We start from the raw sequence: 16329 nt of genomic DNA, 5'->3' as shown, positions 1-16329 counted from the left end.
TGCAGGGAAGATACAAAGGGTATCTGTAGTCATGAAACTTAAAGAGTATGGCTTTTTTGCCATATATCTAATATGAGAAACTCATTTCGGCATTTCTCTTCTTGCTGCATGATGCTATACCTCAAATGCTCTTTAAACCAGCTTTGCCAGCTTCTGGTTCCCTCATTAATGAGAAGCACAATTAGTACTTCAAAGGGGAAATTTCTTTGTTTTATGAAGGATGACTGAGTCATATAGCAGTTTACGCACACCTTCTCTCTGTGCTTCTAAAGTACTAGGATGTTGATAGGTTTTACCATTGTCTTCCAGGTGGGAGGACATGAAGAGAACAGGGCCCAAAGACAAAATTTTGTAATACTAATATCCTAAGACTTTCCTATAAGTTAAAATTTTCTCATGAATCCTTAAAAATTGTCATAGAAATAAAAAAGTAAAAAGCAACTAGAACACACAAGCTAAAACTTTAACATCCAGAGGAAAACATGCATTTAGATTCTTGCTCCACAGGAGTGTCCTGGGTCTTAATTTTTACCTAGACTCTTTCTTCTCATGTCTGAATGGTATAGTCCAATGAATTTTTTTCTAAACTATGATGACTTCTTATTCATGAAAGGCGGTATTCCCACTACAAAGGAAAGGAGATTACTTTTTCAGAAGAAAGAGATATGAAAGCACATGATTCTGAAATTACCTGGAGGGGAAGTAACAGTAAAAGTAAAGTGCCAGTTTGACCCAGAGATCAAGACTGCCAAGTTGGAGAAGCTCACATAACCCTCATGTGTTTCTGCCTGGGTACAACCTATAAACAAACACAAAACAAAAGGTAGGTATTAGTTATCGATTCAAGAGCAATGTCTTCAAATATTCTCAGAAGATAGGAAATTAGACAATAAAGGACAATATTTGAAAAGTTAAAGAGATTACATAACCCATCAAGTTTTCAGACAAGTCTTAGAATAAATAATTTAAAATGGAAACACTACAGCTAACATATTGAAAGCCTAATAGGCCAGACACTGTGCTTATACATACCAGTGTGTATAAACTATAAAAGAGCCCTATAAAATACACTATTATCAAATTCTAGAATTAAATTACTGGGTACAAGGATTACAACCCAAGTCTGCCTGGTTTTCAAGGATTGCATTCTTAGCCATTACTAATGTTCACTACTTTGTTATTAAATGTCTGTCAATGGCCTAGGACTATAGATCAATGTCAGACCCCTTGTCTAACATGCACAGGCCCTGGGTTCAATTCCTAGCATTACCCAAAAAGACTATCAAGAAATAAATTCTATCACCATTCTAAGGTATTATTACCCGTCTTTATTCAGGGAATCTGCATGCATGTGGAGGCAGAGTTGGTGAGCAGATCAGGATGATAACATCTTATCAATCATGACCAATAAAGCTACCTTGATTTAGCAATTTAGACTGCCTGGGTCTTGGTTTCCCTGAATTGAATGCAAAATAGAAAGCTTACATTTTCTAACAATAAGCCATCCATGTATAATGTGAAAGGATGAAACTTAACTTAAAATCACATTCTCAATACGATAAATTGTCTTTTGACTCCACCATCCCTAAATTACTTTGCTAATTAACAGCTGCTATACTTCATTCTGGAAATACCCCTGTGGTTGTTATGGTGGACAAAGAGTTAGAAGAGTGGTCTTAAAGTTTATAAATTGTTTTGAGATCTCTAAGGCTGAAAGGTATCATAAAGTTATAATATGCTTAGCATTACATTTTTCAATTCAATTGCTCAATTCCTTTTGTGAAAACAATATCTTTCCTCATCAATTTTGCAAAGCTAACAAAACTTTCTTTTTAGAGAATCTTTTCTTTCATCTCTTCAGAGTCCCAAAATAAATAGAATGCCCAGAAAAATTGAAATAAATAAGCCAAGACTCAAATAAATGATAGACGCCCAAGATAAATGCAGTTTATACTCTTTAAAACCTATATGCATCAAAATTATGGTCAATAAACTCTCACAAACAATGAACTGCAGAGTACAGATGTTCAACACGAAATCATTTGCTGCAGTTTTTCCTTTGACAAACATCCTTATTGTTCCTATCTTTGGTAGAATACAAAGCAGCATTTAATCGAAATGTGTCCGTCGAGCACCAGTGAGTCTGCCTCGTAGAACAGCCGCCAAACTGCCTAATGGAAAGTGCTTTAGCTCCAAATGGGTTTTCTTTTGAGTTAAATACCAGCTTGCCTTAGAGATCCCCACAAAGATTCCCATATATATCTATGATATTCTCAGATTTGAAACATATGTGCCCAAAAGCTGAATCCATTGCTGCCAAGTACAGTACATTACTCCAGGGTTCATCATATCTTTAGAATAGTGATTATAAAATATACAAATGCCACTGACAGGCTCCCTGATCAAGTTGGTATAAACAAGGTACTAGCTGAGGGAACTTTGATGAGGTGGGGTGTTGTGCTGAAAGCAACACTGAAATTGATTATATGACTCCAATATTACCTGAATATGATTCTGCAGTATATAAGGTTTCTAAAATACCTTTGCAGCCCACATCATATCTACAACTAACTCACTATACACTCTATTCACACTAACAAACTGTTAAATCATTAATGTTCCGATATCATCTTTAAAGTTCTTAAAAATATTTTTTCTTCAACTCTGATCTATAATTAAATGCCAAAATATCAGGAGGAACCTTAAATAATTGTTTTTGAGTGTATAAATCCACTTTTATGGTAATAATATCTTTTTCACTGCAGCAGATCTACTAAGGAAAGAAGAACTTGAAATTAAATTTTAAAGTAAAAACATTGAGACTAGACATGTAGATAAAGTTTAGCAGTTCTTACTTCATTTTTCTCCAAGAAATACTTTGAGTAAGTTACTTAATGAATCCCAAATAGCATTGGTTCCATTCCTTATGAAGCTAATGAGGACTTAAGAGAAACTTTCAATCATATGAAATAGAGTGTTCCTTGTGATATGAGCATTCTAAAAATATACCTGCCATACTTCATCTCACACACACACACACACACACACACACACACACACACGTGTATATAAATAAAACAGCCCAATCCTCATTCTTTCTCATTGGATCTCCTGAAAAGAACAATAGTGATAACATTACTCCATTGGACCAGTTAGCTTGAGTGTAGTATCAGTAGATTAAGACAGCAAACTCTTTCATGCTTTATTCATTTTGCATGGACACAGTATATCTAAGTTGGTCAATGAAGACATTTCTACGGTAACTAAGGAAACACTAATGAAGAATCGGGTGGAACAGTGGCAAGAATGGAGCAAAATATGGAATCTGAGTAAAGCATTATATAGGACCAGGTATGAAATGTGAGTCAGTTACAGGGTATGGGTAATGCATGAAGTAGGGCAAGATATGGAGCAGAACAGGGCAGAGACATAAGTAAGGTGTGGAGTGTGAGGAGGATATGGACTGTTGGTCAGGGAGTGACATATAAATAAGGAATGACTTTGTAAGACCTATATTTGCTTAAGTTAGAATATGGGGATAAGTAAGTATTAATATTTATATGCAGTTATTTGTTATAAATGTTACTAGAACATGAAAAAAGCTGGAAATAAATATTTTGGTGTTTCTATATTAAAATGAAAAGATAAGTTACTTTTATATCCTAAGCATTTTATGTACTGAAATACCACCACCAAAAAAAGGTGTTAAACAAATGAGCAGAATGGCAAACATTTCATGGTTACCTCACAATGCAGTTTTGAACATTTAATTTTAACATTAACCAGCCACGGACAGCTTGCCTATTACCTTACTTTCCTAATAAGCTATATTTCTGAAAACTGGTACAAGTAACATTTGTGACTATTTTTTTTTGTCCTTAGGTTTTTAACCCTAAGGAGTTTCAGACTGTACTGCTTGGATAAAGAAACAACCAAGAGCAAAAATATGAGTTAGCAACATGGGAGTATTCTTTTTATCAAAAGAGCACAAGGTAGATTGTCTATGTCTGGAGAGTTTATAAAGAGATTCTCACATAATGCACAGAATTACCTGGGCCTGTAAAAATGAATCCTACATAGGTGGAGGTGCTAAGAGGAACAGAAGACTTTGAAAGTTTGGAAGAAAATGACTTTTGTGAACAGGCTGAAAATATTTAGTTTCCCAATAAGCAGATATGGTAGGGAATTTGCAGACCAGAGTAATTGAAAAACAACCTGGAAAATGATGGTGGGAAAATTTATAGCTCTAATAAGAAAACAAGCATTAAACAGTACAGGTTTTGAAGCTATGAAATGTTTAATCACAAGATATCAATTGCTTCTACACGAGAGTTTTCAGGAGATGGTTCTGTTCTCTGGAGTTGATGAGGTATAGCCATGTAAGACACAAAAAGCATAAGGAAAAGAAAATGGGTATGCTAGAAAAACCTGAGCTCTGACATTCAATCATGAAACCTACATGGATGAGAATTCATTAACTTGGAATCTTTATCATAACAATATTATACCTTCCTTTATTTCAAGAGAAATAGCAAAAAAATGAAAACAAGAATATCCTTAGAAAGAGTAGGTGCTGTGTACCAGATGATAGCAAGAGTTTTAGGACAAAAAATAAATGTAGCTGAGAGAAAAAAAAACAATTAACACCTCTATAGTTGACTTATTCCACACATTTTAGTATTCTCTATACTTCATGGGAGCCATGTAACTGATCTTAGACACATAGCTAGGCTGGAGAAAGAAACCAATGTGAGTCAAAGCCTTCTCATGGAAATGGGCAATCATGCAGAGTGGCTGACATTTGACCTGGTAGATAAGTCATTTCCAAGTTTGTAAAAAACATCCAGACACAAAGCCAACAAAAATGTCCTTGCTGGTCTCTGAAGTACATAAGAAATCTGAGAAGCCAATTTAACAAAATTATCAATAAACCTTAAATGTATATAGCAATAGGAATATTTTGAACAACTATAAAAAGACACATGCACATTGCCAGTGATTCATTAGTATCCATTGCTGACAAATTTCAAAGGTCAGATAATAACCATAACATCAGCAATTCTGCATAAACAGACTGTGCTTAAAACCATACTTCCAGACGAATGGTTTGCAAAAATTAACAAGATTCTCTGCTTCTCTGCTCTGCAGTTATCACAGGAGACATAGATGATTATACTTAAAATGGGTAACTTTCATCCCAATTTTGTTGGTTTACCAAGGCTGACAGATATTTCTTTAGCATGCATGTTTTCAAAACATTCATTATTATTTTCAAACAACAACTTAGTCAAGATTTACAAAATCTTTCTGATCTAAAACAGCAATGCTACTGTTTTGTTTAGAGACAGTTTTAGGGCAAAACTCATTCAACAATTCCAAATTCAACAAACAGGCAATATAAACTCATTGATCCTATTCTTTTAACCACACTACTCTATAAGGAATTTTTTGAGTAGAACTATTTGGGATAGAGATAATGAGGATGAGATAGAAGCTCCCCTTAGAAATATTTTTCATAACTTACCTTAAAACTATTTTAATCAATTTGCTCATTCAAACTGCTTAGAAAGATTGAAAAAATTCACTTTTGCAGACTATTAAAACATCTGGTCTTCCATTGGAATGCATGAGCAATTTCAGAATGTTCCACAACCCATGCTCTTCTTGATCACATCAAATTGATTTAAAATGAATTTCTCTTTGCCTCAGGGTGAAACCCCAGAATCAAACTGTGATTGTGCATGATTGAGACTTCTTTCTGCTTTTGTTTTCAGTGCTGGGGATTGAACCCAGGGCCCCATGCATGCTAGGCAAACACTCTACTGTTGAGCCACATTCCCCAGCCCAGGACTTCTGTAAGTGAAAAGGAGTTTAACAGAGAGGAAGCCCTGTGAATGGAGAGTTTGAAACTCTTAGTCAAGACCTGGGTGCTGGGAGCTGTCATCCTTGACTGCACACTATAGAGAAAAGACTTGGAACAATGATGAATATTCGGAGGTAGGTAGAAGGGGGGTAGGTAGGAGAACAGGATGCCTTTTTGACTTTCTGGAACACAAACCACAACAATGGTAAGCAAAAACTTCTTTCTCCTTTTGCCTTAAAATTTCAACCACTCTTACAAAAAAAAAAAAATCTGTATCTTAATTGGCCCAGCAGCCAGGTACTTCTTTTTGCATTTTTCTTCTAGTTTTCCCCATTTCAGAAAACGACCCCCAATTCTAATCAATATATCAAGGTCAAAACCTAAAAGTTATCCTTAAATCCTTGTTTCATTTATTTCTACAAGATTCTGTAGGTTCTACCTCTAAAAAGACATTCCCACCCAGGCTGTTCTGGTTGCTGTCATCTCTTGCCTGGCCTTCCACAATCACTGTCGAACTGGATTAGTAGGGGTCTGTTCCTGTTTTTCTGCAATCCACATCCCCCTATAGCAGAGTGGTCATCTAACATGGGAGTCAGACCTTGTCATTGGCCTGCTTAAAATCGTCCAGTGGTTTTACATCTCACAGAGGACACAGTCCAAAGTCCCCACCACGGACTCAAATCCTTCGCAGTCTGGCTGCAGCCCACCTCACTGGCTTCATTACATCCTTAATTTCCCTTAGCTAATAGGTTTCTTGGCTTTCTTTCTGTTTCTCAAACACATTCTCCTTGAAATATTTTCTGTGGATATTTTATATAGTTTTAAAACACAAAGTTGCAATGCTGAACTATCTCATAATTTTTTAAAAAGTGTACTTCTAAGCTCCAAAACAAGACAATTGGTGACACCAGAACTCACCCTTAGAGATTCTGAGTTCCTGGTCTGTGACAGGTCACGAGAGCACACTGCAAGCACCTTCCTATCTCTTTGAGCAGACTGCATTTCAAAGCGCCTTTTTGTGGGTCACATGGTCAGAATTCAGAACTCAGACATGATTTTCCCCACAAAAACCATGTTATACTTGTTCATTCTCCCTGGGCCATGCCTAAAATGCATACTCCTGGGCCTCTCTGCAGGATATGTAATCTTACTCTTTTTAGCAAAAATTTAGTAATCTACATTTTAAATAACACCCATTTTTCATTTGCAGATAAACAAGTTCCAAGGAAAGGAGATGGAGCAGGCAGTGGTACTGGTACTCTGTTACAAGGAAGTAACAGAGGGAACAAAACTGGTAGAGAAGAGAAAAATAGCTCTAAGGTCCTACTGTTGGATTCTTTTGTATTCATTCTTCATAACATGCAGAGCAAATAATTCCATTTTCCCAGAGAAGCCACCTTCTACCTAGTAAATTGCTCCCTGGATCAATCTATGATACCACCAAACAAGTGTGTGCCAGGGAAAAGCTCAGTAGTCTATACAAAAACCACACTGAAGATATGGGGATTGTACAGGGAAAGGGAGGGGAGACGTCTGTACTGCCAGCTTCATCTTTTTCACAAAGAATGGCATTCTTGATTAGGAAGGAAGAAGAATCATTCCAAATTACTGAACACATTGAGCCTGTCAGCCTGCTGTGAGTTCCTAATGGTCGATGGTACGGTTTGGATGTGGTCTGTGTGGTTCCCCGAGTATTCATGGGTTGACATTTGGTATCTCTTGTGAGCTATTAAGAATATGGAAACTTAATCTAGGTATGGTGTTTAAAGATGGAACCTTAGGAAACTGATAAGGATTAAAGTGATCTGTGTAGAGACCCCATGATTGAATATTTGCCACTTTATAAAAAGAGAGAGACCATACAGAAATATAAACATGCATGTATACCCTATCTCTGCCCAGTGATGCTCGGTGCTGCTTTGGGAATTTGCCAGCAAGAAAGGCATCACCAGATGCAGGCCCTTAAAGCTCCAGAACTGTGAGCCAAATAAACCTCTTTTCTCTATGAAGTTACCCCACTTCAGGTATTTTGTTATAGTAACAAAAGCCAGACTGACAAGTGCAAACATTTTCTGTGTAAAGTAGCCATGGGTGTCTGAAAGTCACTGATACTACCTTTTAGTACTGAATCTGATGACCCTTCCAGGGAAGCTGAAATGGTCCACGGCTCTGAGGGAGTTCCCAAAGACTCCACTCTTCGATTCTGGAAATGCAAGGAGAGGAGGAAAAAGTTGGATTCAGAAGAACAGTTTGTGAAATTATATAAAAAGAAGAGAATTTAGACTGAAGCTTTCAGAAAGTACACATTCAGTAGAAACAGAGAGGAAAATGATTCTTTCTTGTGTTAGCAATGTATCAAAATTAGTTTATTGAAAAAAAGAGTGTAGATTATTGCAGGAAAATCTGAGGTGGGGCAGTGAAGGGGAGAAAGGAAAACTGAGCTCATAGAGGAGGAGAGTGGAATGATGAATTCAAGGTTGATCAGAAAGGAAAGGAAAGAAGAAAAGAAAGCACAAGGTGGTGGAGAAGTGCTAGACTAGAGCATAGCTGACAGTTTTACAAGTGTAGATCTCAGTCCCACAGACGTCTCTCAGTGGATGAATTTGTAAAGAGAAAAAACTACTGGGCATTGTGTTACATGTCTGTAATCCAGCACTTAGGAGGTTGAGGCAGGAGGATCATGAGTTCAAGGTCAGCCTGAGCTACATAGTGAGAACCTGTCTCAAACAACAAAACAAAATAAAAATAATAGAAAACTAATTTAACAATTATATTTTACTTTCACCATGAATTTTATTAATATAAAAACATAAATGTAGAATCAGAAGCCATTAATCCTGAAATTAGAATTACACATAGAAGGGACTTCTTGATGATTTACTTAACCACATGAGAGAAAGAACTGAAAATAGCACAAAACTGCTGTGTATGTGCGATGTTATAGCTTTTCATTAGCATGTTGAAAAGACTTGTTTAGAAGTGAACACACTAGGCTAGATTTCAGAGAAGGTAGGACAGACCTACTTCAAAAGTGTGCTTAGAGTGGAAAAGCAACACAATGTCTTTTCACTTTGGATGAAATCCTGAATACTCACAGAAAATGGAAAAAAAGAAGACTGTGAATAACAGGAAAAATGACAGAAGTAGGGAGAAGGCCTAACTGTAGTAACTTTCACACACTGGTCACTTTGTAAATGTGTATCCCTGACAACTCACCCTAAAACATGTGCCATTTAGGGATTTAGGTGTGAAGTTACCTGCTCATCCAGAAAAACAAGCTGTGGTTGCACTGGAAGCTCTTTCCCCACTTCTCCATCTGAGGGCTGGACTAGGACTGAAAGGGCATAGGGCCGAACATATATCAGGTTTCCAGTTTTGAAACTGCTCACATTTCTGGCAGATAGAAAAACAAATAGAATATATTCATAGGATTACAAATACCATGGCAGTATCTATTTTCCACAGGACATTGCTACCAGTGACAGTATTTTTTTTCCTTCTTCCTGACTGACTTCCATAAACATTTCTTTTATTTTTTTATTTTTTTTTATTCACGTGTGCATAGATTATTTGGGTCATTTCTCCCCTCTGTCCCCCTCAGTTCCAGGCAGGTCATGTTCTGCCTTTAACCAGTGACAATATTTACATTTGCCTATGTTTGTGCAAACTTTGTAATATGCTGTGTAGGGAATAATATATATATATATCTGATACGTTTGCTTGTTCATAATAAAAATGGATTAGGTGGGGTGGGGACAAAGAATAAAATATGAAATTATATTTATATCATTATACATTAAAGTCAGGAAAAAGACTCTCAGTAAAGAAAATTATCAAACTAAAATGCATAGAGGATTGAGATAGACCCAGTAGTGTGCTATTAAACCAGCTCCCCAAGATTCTGGCCTGATTTGTGTTGTGTTCGAGTTTCTGTGGCAGAAATATTCTTCCACCATAGCTGATTCCAAGGTACCAACTTAATGTCCGCTGAACAGAGCTAGGAAGAAATGGCCAAGAGAAACCTACAGCACGCCACTGTTTTACAGTTCATCCTCACAAAGACCATTTCATATTTATAGTCGCCATGTGTGCTTTCATTAAGACGACCGAAATCTACAGCATTAATTACTTTACCTTAATTGCAAGGAGCACCTGTGGAGAATAATGCTTCTGATGAGTATTTACTCATAGTACTGACTATGCCCTATATATTCTGATAAATATTTCAGGTTAAATTTTCATGCACTCCTTGCATCACTAAAATACACTGTGAAGTGGGTGACTTACTTGTATATGAGAAATCAGAGGTCCTAAAAGAATTAAGAAACTTGCCAAAGGTCTTACAAATATCAACTGTCAACCAAAGTCTTGAGTGGTTAACAATGAGCTGTGTTGTTTCCCATTTGTTCAAGCACGTTATGTTTGTTGATGTGACTTAGCAATAAAATATCACACTTGTGATAACACAGAGCATTGTTTACCCAGAGTTTTGGTACATTGGATGAAGGAACCAACTTTATTAATAGAACATTACACACTTCCAATTCCACTACGCCTATTATATTACACATCACAGGTGGGCAACTGATATTTGGCAACCTGAAAAGAGATATAGATGTCATATGTCATATATATTTACCCTAACATGTATACATTTTTTAAAGCAGTCTACCTCGCCCCAGTTAAATATTTGTGAGGAAGAATGAGCAGGTATTTATTTATCATGGAGATTGCATATCAGGAAAAGGTGAAAATTTGTCCTACCTAACCAAAATAATGGAAGAACAAATACAAAGGATCATAACATAGGAAGTTTCTGTAGGAAACAATTTCCTCTGCCCTGGGAATCATCTGTAGGAAGTCGAGGCAGAGTGGGATCATGTGGTCCTAAGAATCCCTTTTGTTCATCTACCAGCTAAAGCCCTGGCCTCTGTGCTAGGATCCCTCTTTGGAATTCATCACACAGCAGTTCAATCATCATTTATTAGTTTGCCTACCCTGAGTGGCTAAGGTTCCTTTTGCTTTTTAAAAGGAACAATTTAAAGTAGATTTTTAAAATCCATGCTACTGATTCTATTTTTTAATAGGTCTCAGGTAACTGGAAATTTTTAACATTGCTACCAGATCCTATTTCTCTCCTACCTTAGTGCTTAAACCTTTTCTGATGACGGCTGGGTACAGACAAGCAAGCAGTGTGGGTTAAAGAAACTGAAAGACCCATTGAAGCTCTGACATAGTACACTGATGTCTAGAGATGAAGGGGTGGGAAACAATTTCCTGAACACCCGCAGAAAGGCCCACCCCTGACACACTTTACAGTTTATTGTGAGCAAACATCTCTTATTAAATGTAAACAGCATCTCACTGGAGGTCAGAGACTTGCTGCTACAGCATATCCCAAGGTAATACCACTTTAAGTTCCACATAAACTCTTAAGCAGTTTCTATCCTAAAACCTGACCGTAGGTGGTACAGTTTTTTACGATATGTTATAATAGTGCAATAAATCTGTTAGCTTAAAATCGAATCTCCGTGGCCTTTTAGAGAAATCATCATTAAATGCAGGGTCCTGTTAATGATGCCATCGAAGTGAAATTGTTTAATCTGCTAAGGGGGTGAAAGGTCACCAAATGAATTTTTTATAATACATCAACTTGACACGCAATAGGGAAAACTGTAATAGATAAAAGCAAAGGAAAAGGGCACTGTCTTCTTCTGATAGGTCAATAGCAGCCAAGAGAGTCACTCATCCACTTTCCTTTCACGATGGGGCTCCTTTTGCATTTAATATGGACACCCAATTAATACCTCAGCACCACAGACAACCTCATTTTAGGTGACTTATAGCAATTTCTCCCCCTTCTCTGAAATGAAAGTGATCACAATACATCATAGCATTGTGCGAATTAACGTTAATTGATTCAAGTTACCAAGCAATGATGGGCCACTTATATAATCTAGGCGTTATTGGGTGCTAGAAGGGATGGAGGGAAGATTAGATTCCAGTGTCCGTTGCTGTGACGACGGGAGTCACCTGATGTCTTGTTAGACAGTTGTAAGGTTCTATTGCTGGCCCCAGTGGGGTCGTCAGTAAACTGGAGTGATGTCCAAACATCATTACACGCTGCTCCAATATTAAAGCAAAGGGATTAGCAACTTATTGCAAGCAACCTGGATTTGTCATTGTGCTGTCGTTATCCAATTTCCAACTGCTAATGTGACTGTGGCCTGCAGGCAGAAGGACCTACAGCCAAACTTTAAAAATGGAGGGAGCAAAGTCCCCTCCATCCCTTCCAATTTTAAGTACTATTTAACAGCTTCTTATACACAGTCAGTTATGTGAAAGAATTTTTTTTCCTCCAATGCTTAAGTGCAAGGAGAAAGGTCAAGAGAACACAGAAATTTCTCAGTTCAGAGGTCACCACTATTCATTGCAACTCTTGCTTTTAAAAGGACCACATCAGAAATTCGTACCCTGTGGAGGATGGGATTACTTTTGCTTGCATGGAAAACCCAGTAAATAAATAAATAAATCTTATTGATGGAAACTGTCTCTGGGCAAGATGTCCTGTGGTTGGATGAGGTGGTCTGCTGGATTACTGATCTTCCATCTTCAACCTATTCCTTCTCAAAGCTACCAGGCAGGTTCCTACAAAAGGGTCTTGGGTTTTGATTAAATGTTTCAGGGTGTCCTGACCATTTTTGGTCTCTTTAGTTTAAGTAGTCTAGATAAGAAAGCATAGTCAATATGGACTATGAAGGAACTTGAATTGTAAAAGAATTTCGTTGCTTATTATACCTTGGGGAAAAAATAAGTTCTCTAGTCAGTTCCATTTGACAAAAATATGTGCTAGCCCTCAAATTATGTATAAACATTATTCAAGGCGCTGTTTATGCAAAGATAAACAGAACACACAACTTCGTCCCTCAGGAATGTTTCTATGAATTTTGAAGGCAAGAGTGGTTTTCCTTTTTGACTTGATGCATTACCGTTTTACTTACATTTCATAGTCCACGTACTACCTATTAAACCTAGTCAGGCTCCCTTAGAGGTTGTCTTCTCTCTCCTAGGAGAAAATAAATACCTGATGATCTGGTATTTTCCTTCTGGCAATATGGTCTAGTGGTTCCAAACCTGGCACATTGCAAGAAACCCATACATTTTATTTTATTATAGTCACACTTTGCCGAGTCAGAATTCAACTGTACTTCCTTTGCTCTTATGTCACTAATTGACTCTGGAAAGCCACTACCCATCTCGGCTGTCCAATTTCAAGTTTGGTGCACTCCCCAAGCAGTGTGCTTACTGCTTACTTGCAATACTCATGATTAAACTCCTTGGAACTATTCATTTCATACTGAGATTTGCCTAACCATAGTGGGTTTCAGTTTGTCATTAAAAACATAAAGTAAACATGGTACATCTTCCAACAATATCAATTAAAAGCAAAATTTTAGAGAACCAAAACTGAAGTCTTTCAATTGGTAAATCATGTAAAATAGTATTTTACAATAAATCCAACATGAATATTTTATCCAAGAGAATGGAAACTATATTTTTAAAGATTCTACACAAATAATCAAAATTTCCTTTCTGTTCTGGGGGGGCTATAGAAGCCACAGTCTAGCTAGAAGAAAATAGAAACCACTCAAGTTTTCTCTAAAAGAAGAGATTTAATACATAGTTACATAGGACTATTAGAATAATAAAGAAGCCAAAAAATTTACATTTTGTTATTTGATAAATATTGATCATCAATTATAAAAAAGTGCTCAGTACTCAGAAATATAGAAAGTTGAAACCTTGACTACCTAATAAATATTATAGAGATAAAATACACTCTCTTTAGTTTTATGCAAAACTAGACTAATGGTTAGGCTTCTTCATATTGAATTAATGATTTTTTTTTGTAACACAGATGGAATGAGATTTGATGAAGCATATTCTAATTTAATAGTTGAATAACTGTTGTTTTACACATCCACTAATTTAAAAGTCTTTAGATTTGCATATGAGCCATGTACTGTAATATTTCAATATAATATAATATACAATATTAGTATAATACTTTGGACAAGATAGTTGTTCAAGTAATGCATGGGGAATAAAAAATCACCAAGTGTAAGCTTTCATTCACCTATTATATTTACCTAGGACTACTTTATATGTACACATAGATCTTAACTTATTTGATTTTAAGATAGTATGATTCAATTTTGGAATTAGAACCTTATGTGCTTGAGAGTAGGGAACTCCTGGATGTGGCAGATATGTTAGCAGCCACAGTAGATTGCAATTAACATCTTGTTCACAAGGAAAATAGCAGAAAAATGTGAACAGCAGAACAAGAATCAAAGACTGAGTGCTCTAACACCACTGGTACAAGAGTAATAGTCCCTAAAGGCATTATTGCAGAAACAGACTTGCAATAAATGATAGTTTTAATGGTGACCATGAATCATCAAAAACTGTGAATGTTCTGTTATTTTCCAGAAAATAAGGCTGATTATTATGAAATTTCTTTGTCTTTTTAAAGTTTTAATTGAAGATTTTTTTAAAGCTAATAATTAAATAAAACAATTTTTAATTATATAGAAAATCTTGGTTATTCAGAACATCTCATTTTCCAACAAAGCCATATATAAAATATTACAATAGTTTTGCCATTCACCTAAGTCAACAAAGTAGTGAATCTGCACTGCAGTGAAAAGAAGAAATGGGATGAAAATTTCTTTAATGGCAAAGTTTTGTTTTTGCCATAAGAAAGGAAGAAGACAAGCTGGCAATACAGAAATCACTTCTACAATGAATGTTCTGACAGTCTTGGAAAGAATGTCCTCTTGTGTTGAGTGATTCTACCTTGCATAATTTCAACAGCTATTTCCTAGAAAGCAGGTGTTCAGGAGACAGGGGGTTGCAGAAGAGGAGAGCGCTAATGAGTCTTAGTGCCATTAGACTTGTATCACCAATTAGTGCTCCTACTTTTCTTCTCTATTCCATGCCTACTTGATAGTGTGCTTTGTATGCAAATTATGAATAAGCCATAAATACACACACTCCTGTGCAAACCCACATTGACAGGTGCACACTCCCACATTGTCATGCTCCCCTCACTAATTGTTTTCAGGGCTCAAGTTCATCACAGTGTAACAGACAAACAGCTTATGTGACATAAAACTGAATAACCGATTACTACAAAGTCAGAATGACTTAAAAATTACACAAATGTACTATCTCCAGAGAGAGGTCAGGAGTGTAGAAAGGTTTGGCTAAGTTCAGTGCATATGTGTTGGCTTTCCAGAACAATCCATTTCTAAATCCATTCAGGATGCTGGTGGAATTCTTTGCCTTGTGGCTGTAGAATTAACATCTATGATTCTTCACTGGCTGCCAGAAGATATCCACTCTCTAATAACATGCACCTGCAATCCCTTTTATATGGCTTGTAAAAGCCATGACACACCCACTCATTCTCATACCTTGAATGTCTGATTTTCTCTTCTGCATTCTTTGCTATGGCAGAAGAAGGCTCTCCTCTTTTAAGGACTCACATGTTTGATCACCCCACCTTGATGATCCAGGATACTCTGCCATCCTACAGTCAGCTAACTGTGCCACATAACACAGTGTAATCATGAGTGGTATCAGATTCTACATTCCAGGGAGTAAGAGGTCTATCATTTGTGGGCCACCCTGGAAATTCTGCCAACTTACAGACAGCTTTGGTCTTTCAATAGTTAAGCTTCCATAAGAGGTGTAAATATATTTAATTTTACTATGTGACAATATTATTTATTTGCCTACTATGGAAATTAATGGGGCAAGAGAGAGAAAGGATAAGAAAAAGAAATGAAAGACATTCAAGATAGCAACTGTCAAACTGCTAATGAAAGGAAGGTGAGCAATACAAAATGTGTCCCATCAGCATTCCAGATAAAATACACAGTGTGGAAATAAGATCCTAGTAGGGAAACCCCAACTGAAAAGGGGAAGATTAAACATGTGTTTATCTCTTCCACCTATTTAAACTCCACTAAAAGTACCTAAAGAATAAGTATGAGTAAAAATGTTGTAAATCAAAAAGAATGAAGAAGACAGGTGAGGAGACAACAATGACAGAAGAGGTCCACAAAATTCTGGAATTAGAAAACAGATATATGGAACTGACTCAACCAATCAGAAGAAGCTCAAATTCAGATTCCTTTAGAGGAGGAAAAAGAAGTGACATTTGTCCTCACAAAGCCCAATCTTGAAAGTAAGTAGAAATCTCCTGGAAATGTAAGTGCTCAATATGACCTCATTTATTGAAATGCATACAATCCATTAAACTAACAAGAGTGATCGCTGGTTAACATCCTTGGTGCTTTTCTTCGAAAGGACCACCCCTGCACTCATTTCTACTGTCTCAAGGTCAATTCATTAGCTTGTCGAGGGCTCTCCAGTGAGTTCAGTGGAAGTCCCAGCTG

At 36.6% G+C, this 16329-nt stretch overlaps 1 protein-coding gene across 8 annotated transcripts in view; it reads right to left on the bottom strand.

Moving 5' to 3' along the window:
* Window positions 1–16329, bottom strand: part of Pkhd1 (PKHD1 ciliary IPT domain containing fibrocystin/polyductin) — a 468594-nt gene that overhangs the window by 32139 nt on the left and 420126 nt on the right. For 6 of the 8 annotated variants that reach the window (XM_074081972.1, XM_074081971.1, XM_074081974.1 and 3 more), the window contains 3 exons: window positions 9121–9256; window positions 7979–8066; window positions 692–799 (listed from right to left, as the gene is read on the bottom strand). In XM_074081972.1, coding sequence (XP_073938073.1) covers window positions 692–799; window positions 7979–8066; window positions 9121–9256 — 332 coding nt within the window. The remainder of the gene's footprint in view (window positions 1–691; window positions 800–7978; window positions 8067–9120; window positions 9257–16329) is intronic. The other 2 variants (XR_012450616.1, XR_012450617.1) reach the window with 1 other exon arrangement.

The sequence above is a fragment of the Castor canadensis genome, chromosome 8 (assembly GCF_047511655.1).
Source record: "Castor canadensis chromosome 8, mCasCan1.hap1v2, whole genome shotgun sequence".
Classification (NCBI taxonomy): Eukaryota; Metazoa; Chordata; class Mammalia; order Rodentia; family Castoridae; genus Castor; species Castor canadensis.
Note: the sequence above shows the minus strand (reverse complement) of the source record. Positions and strands in the feature narration are given on the sequence as shown.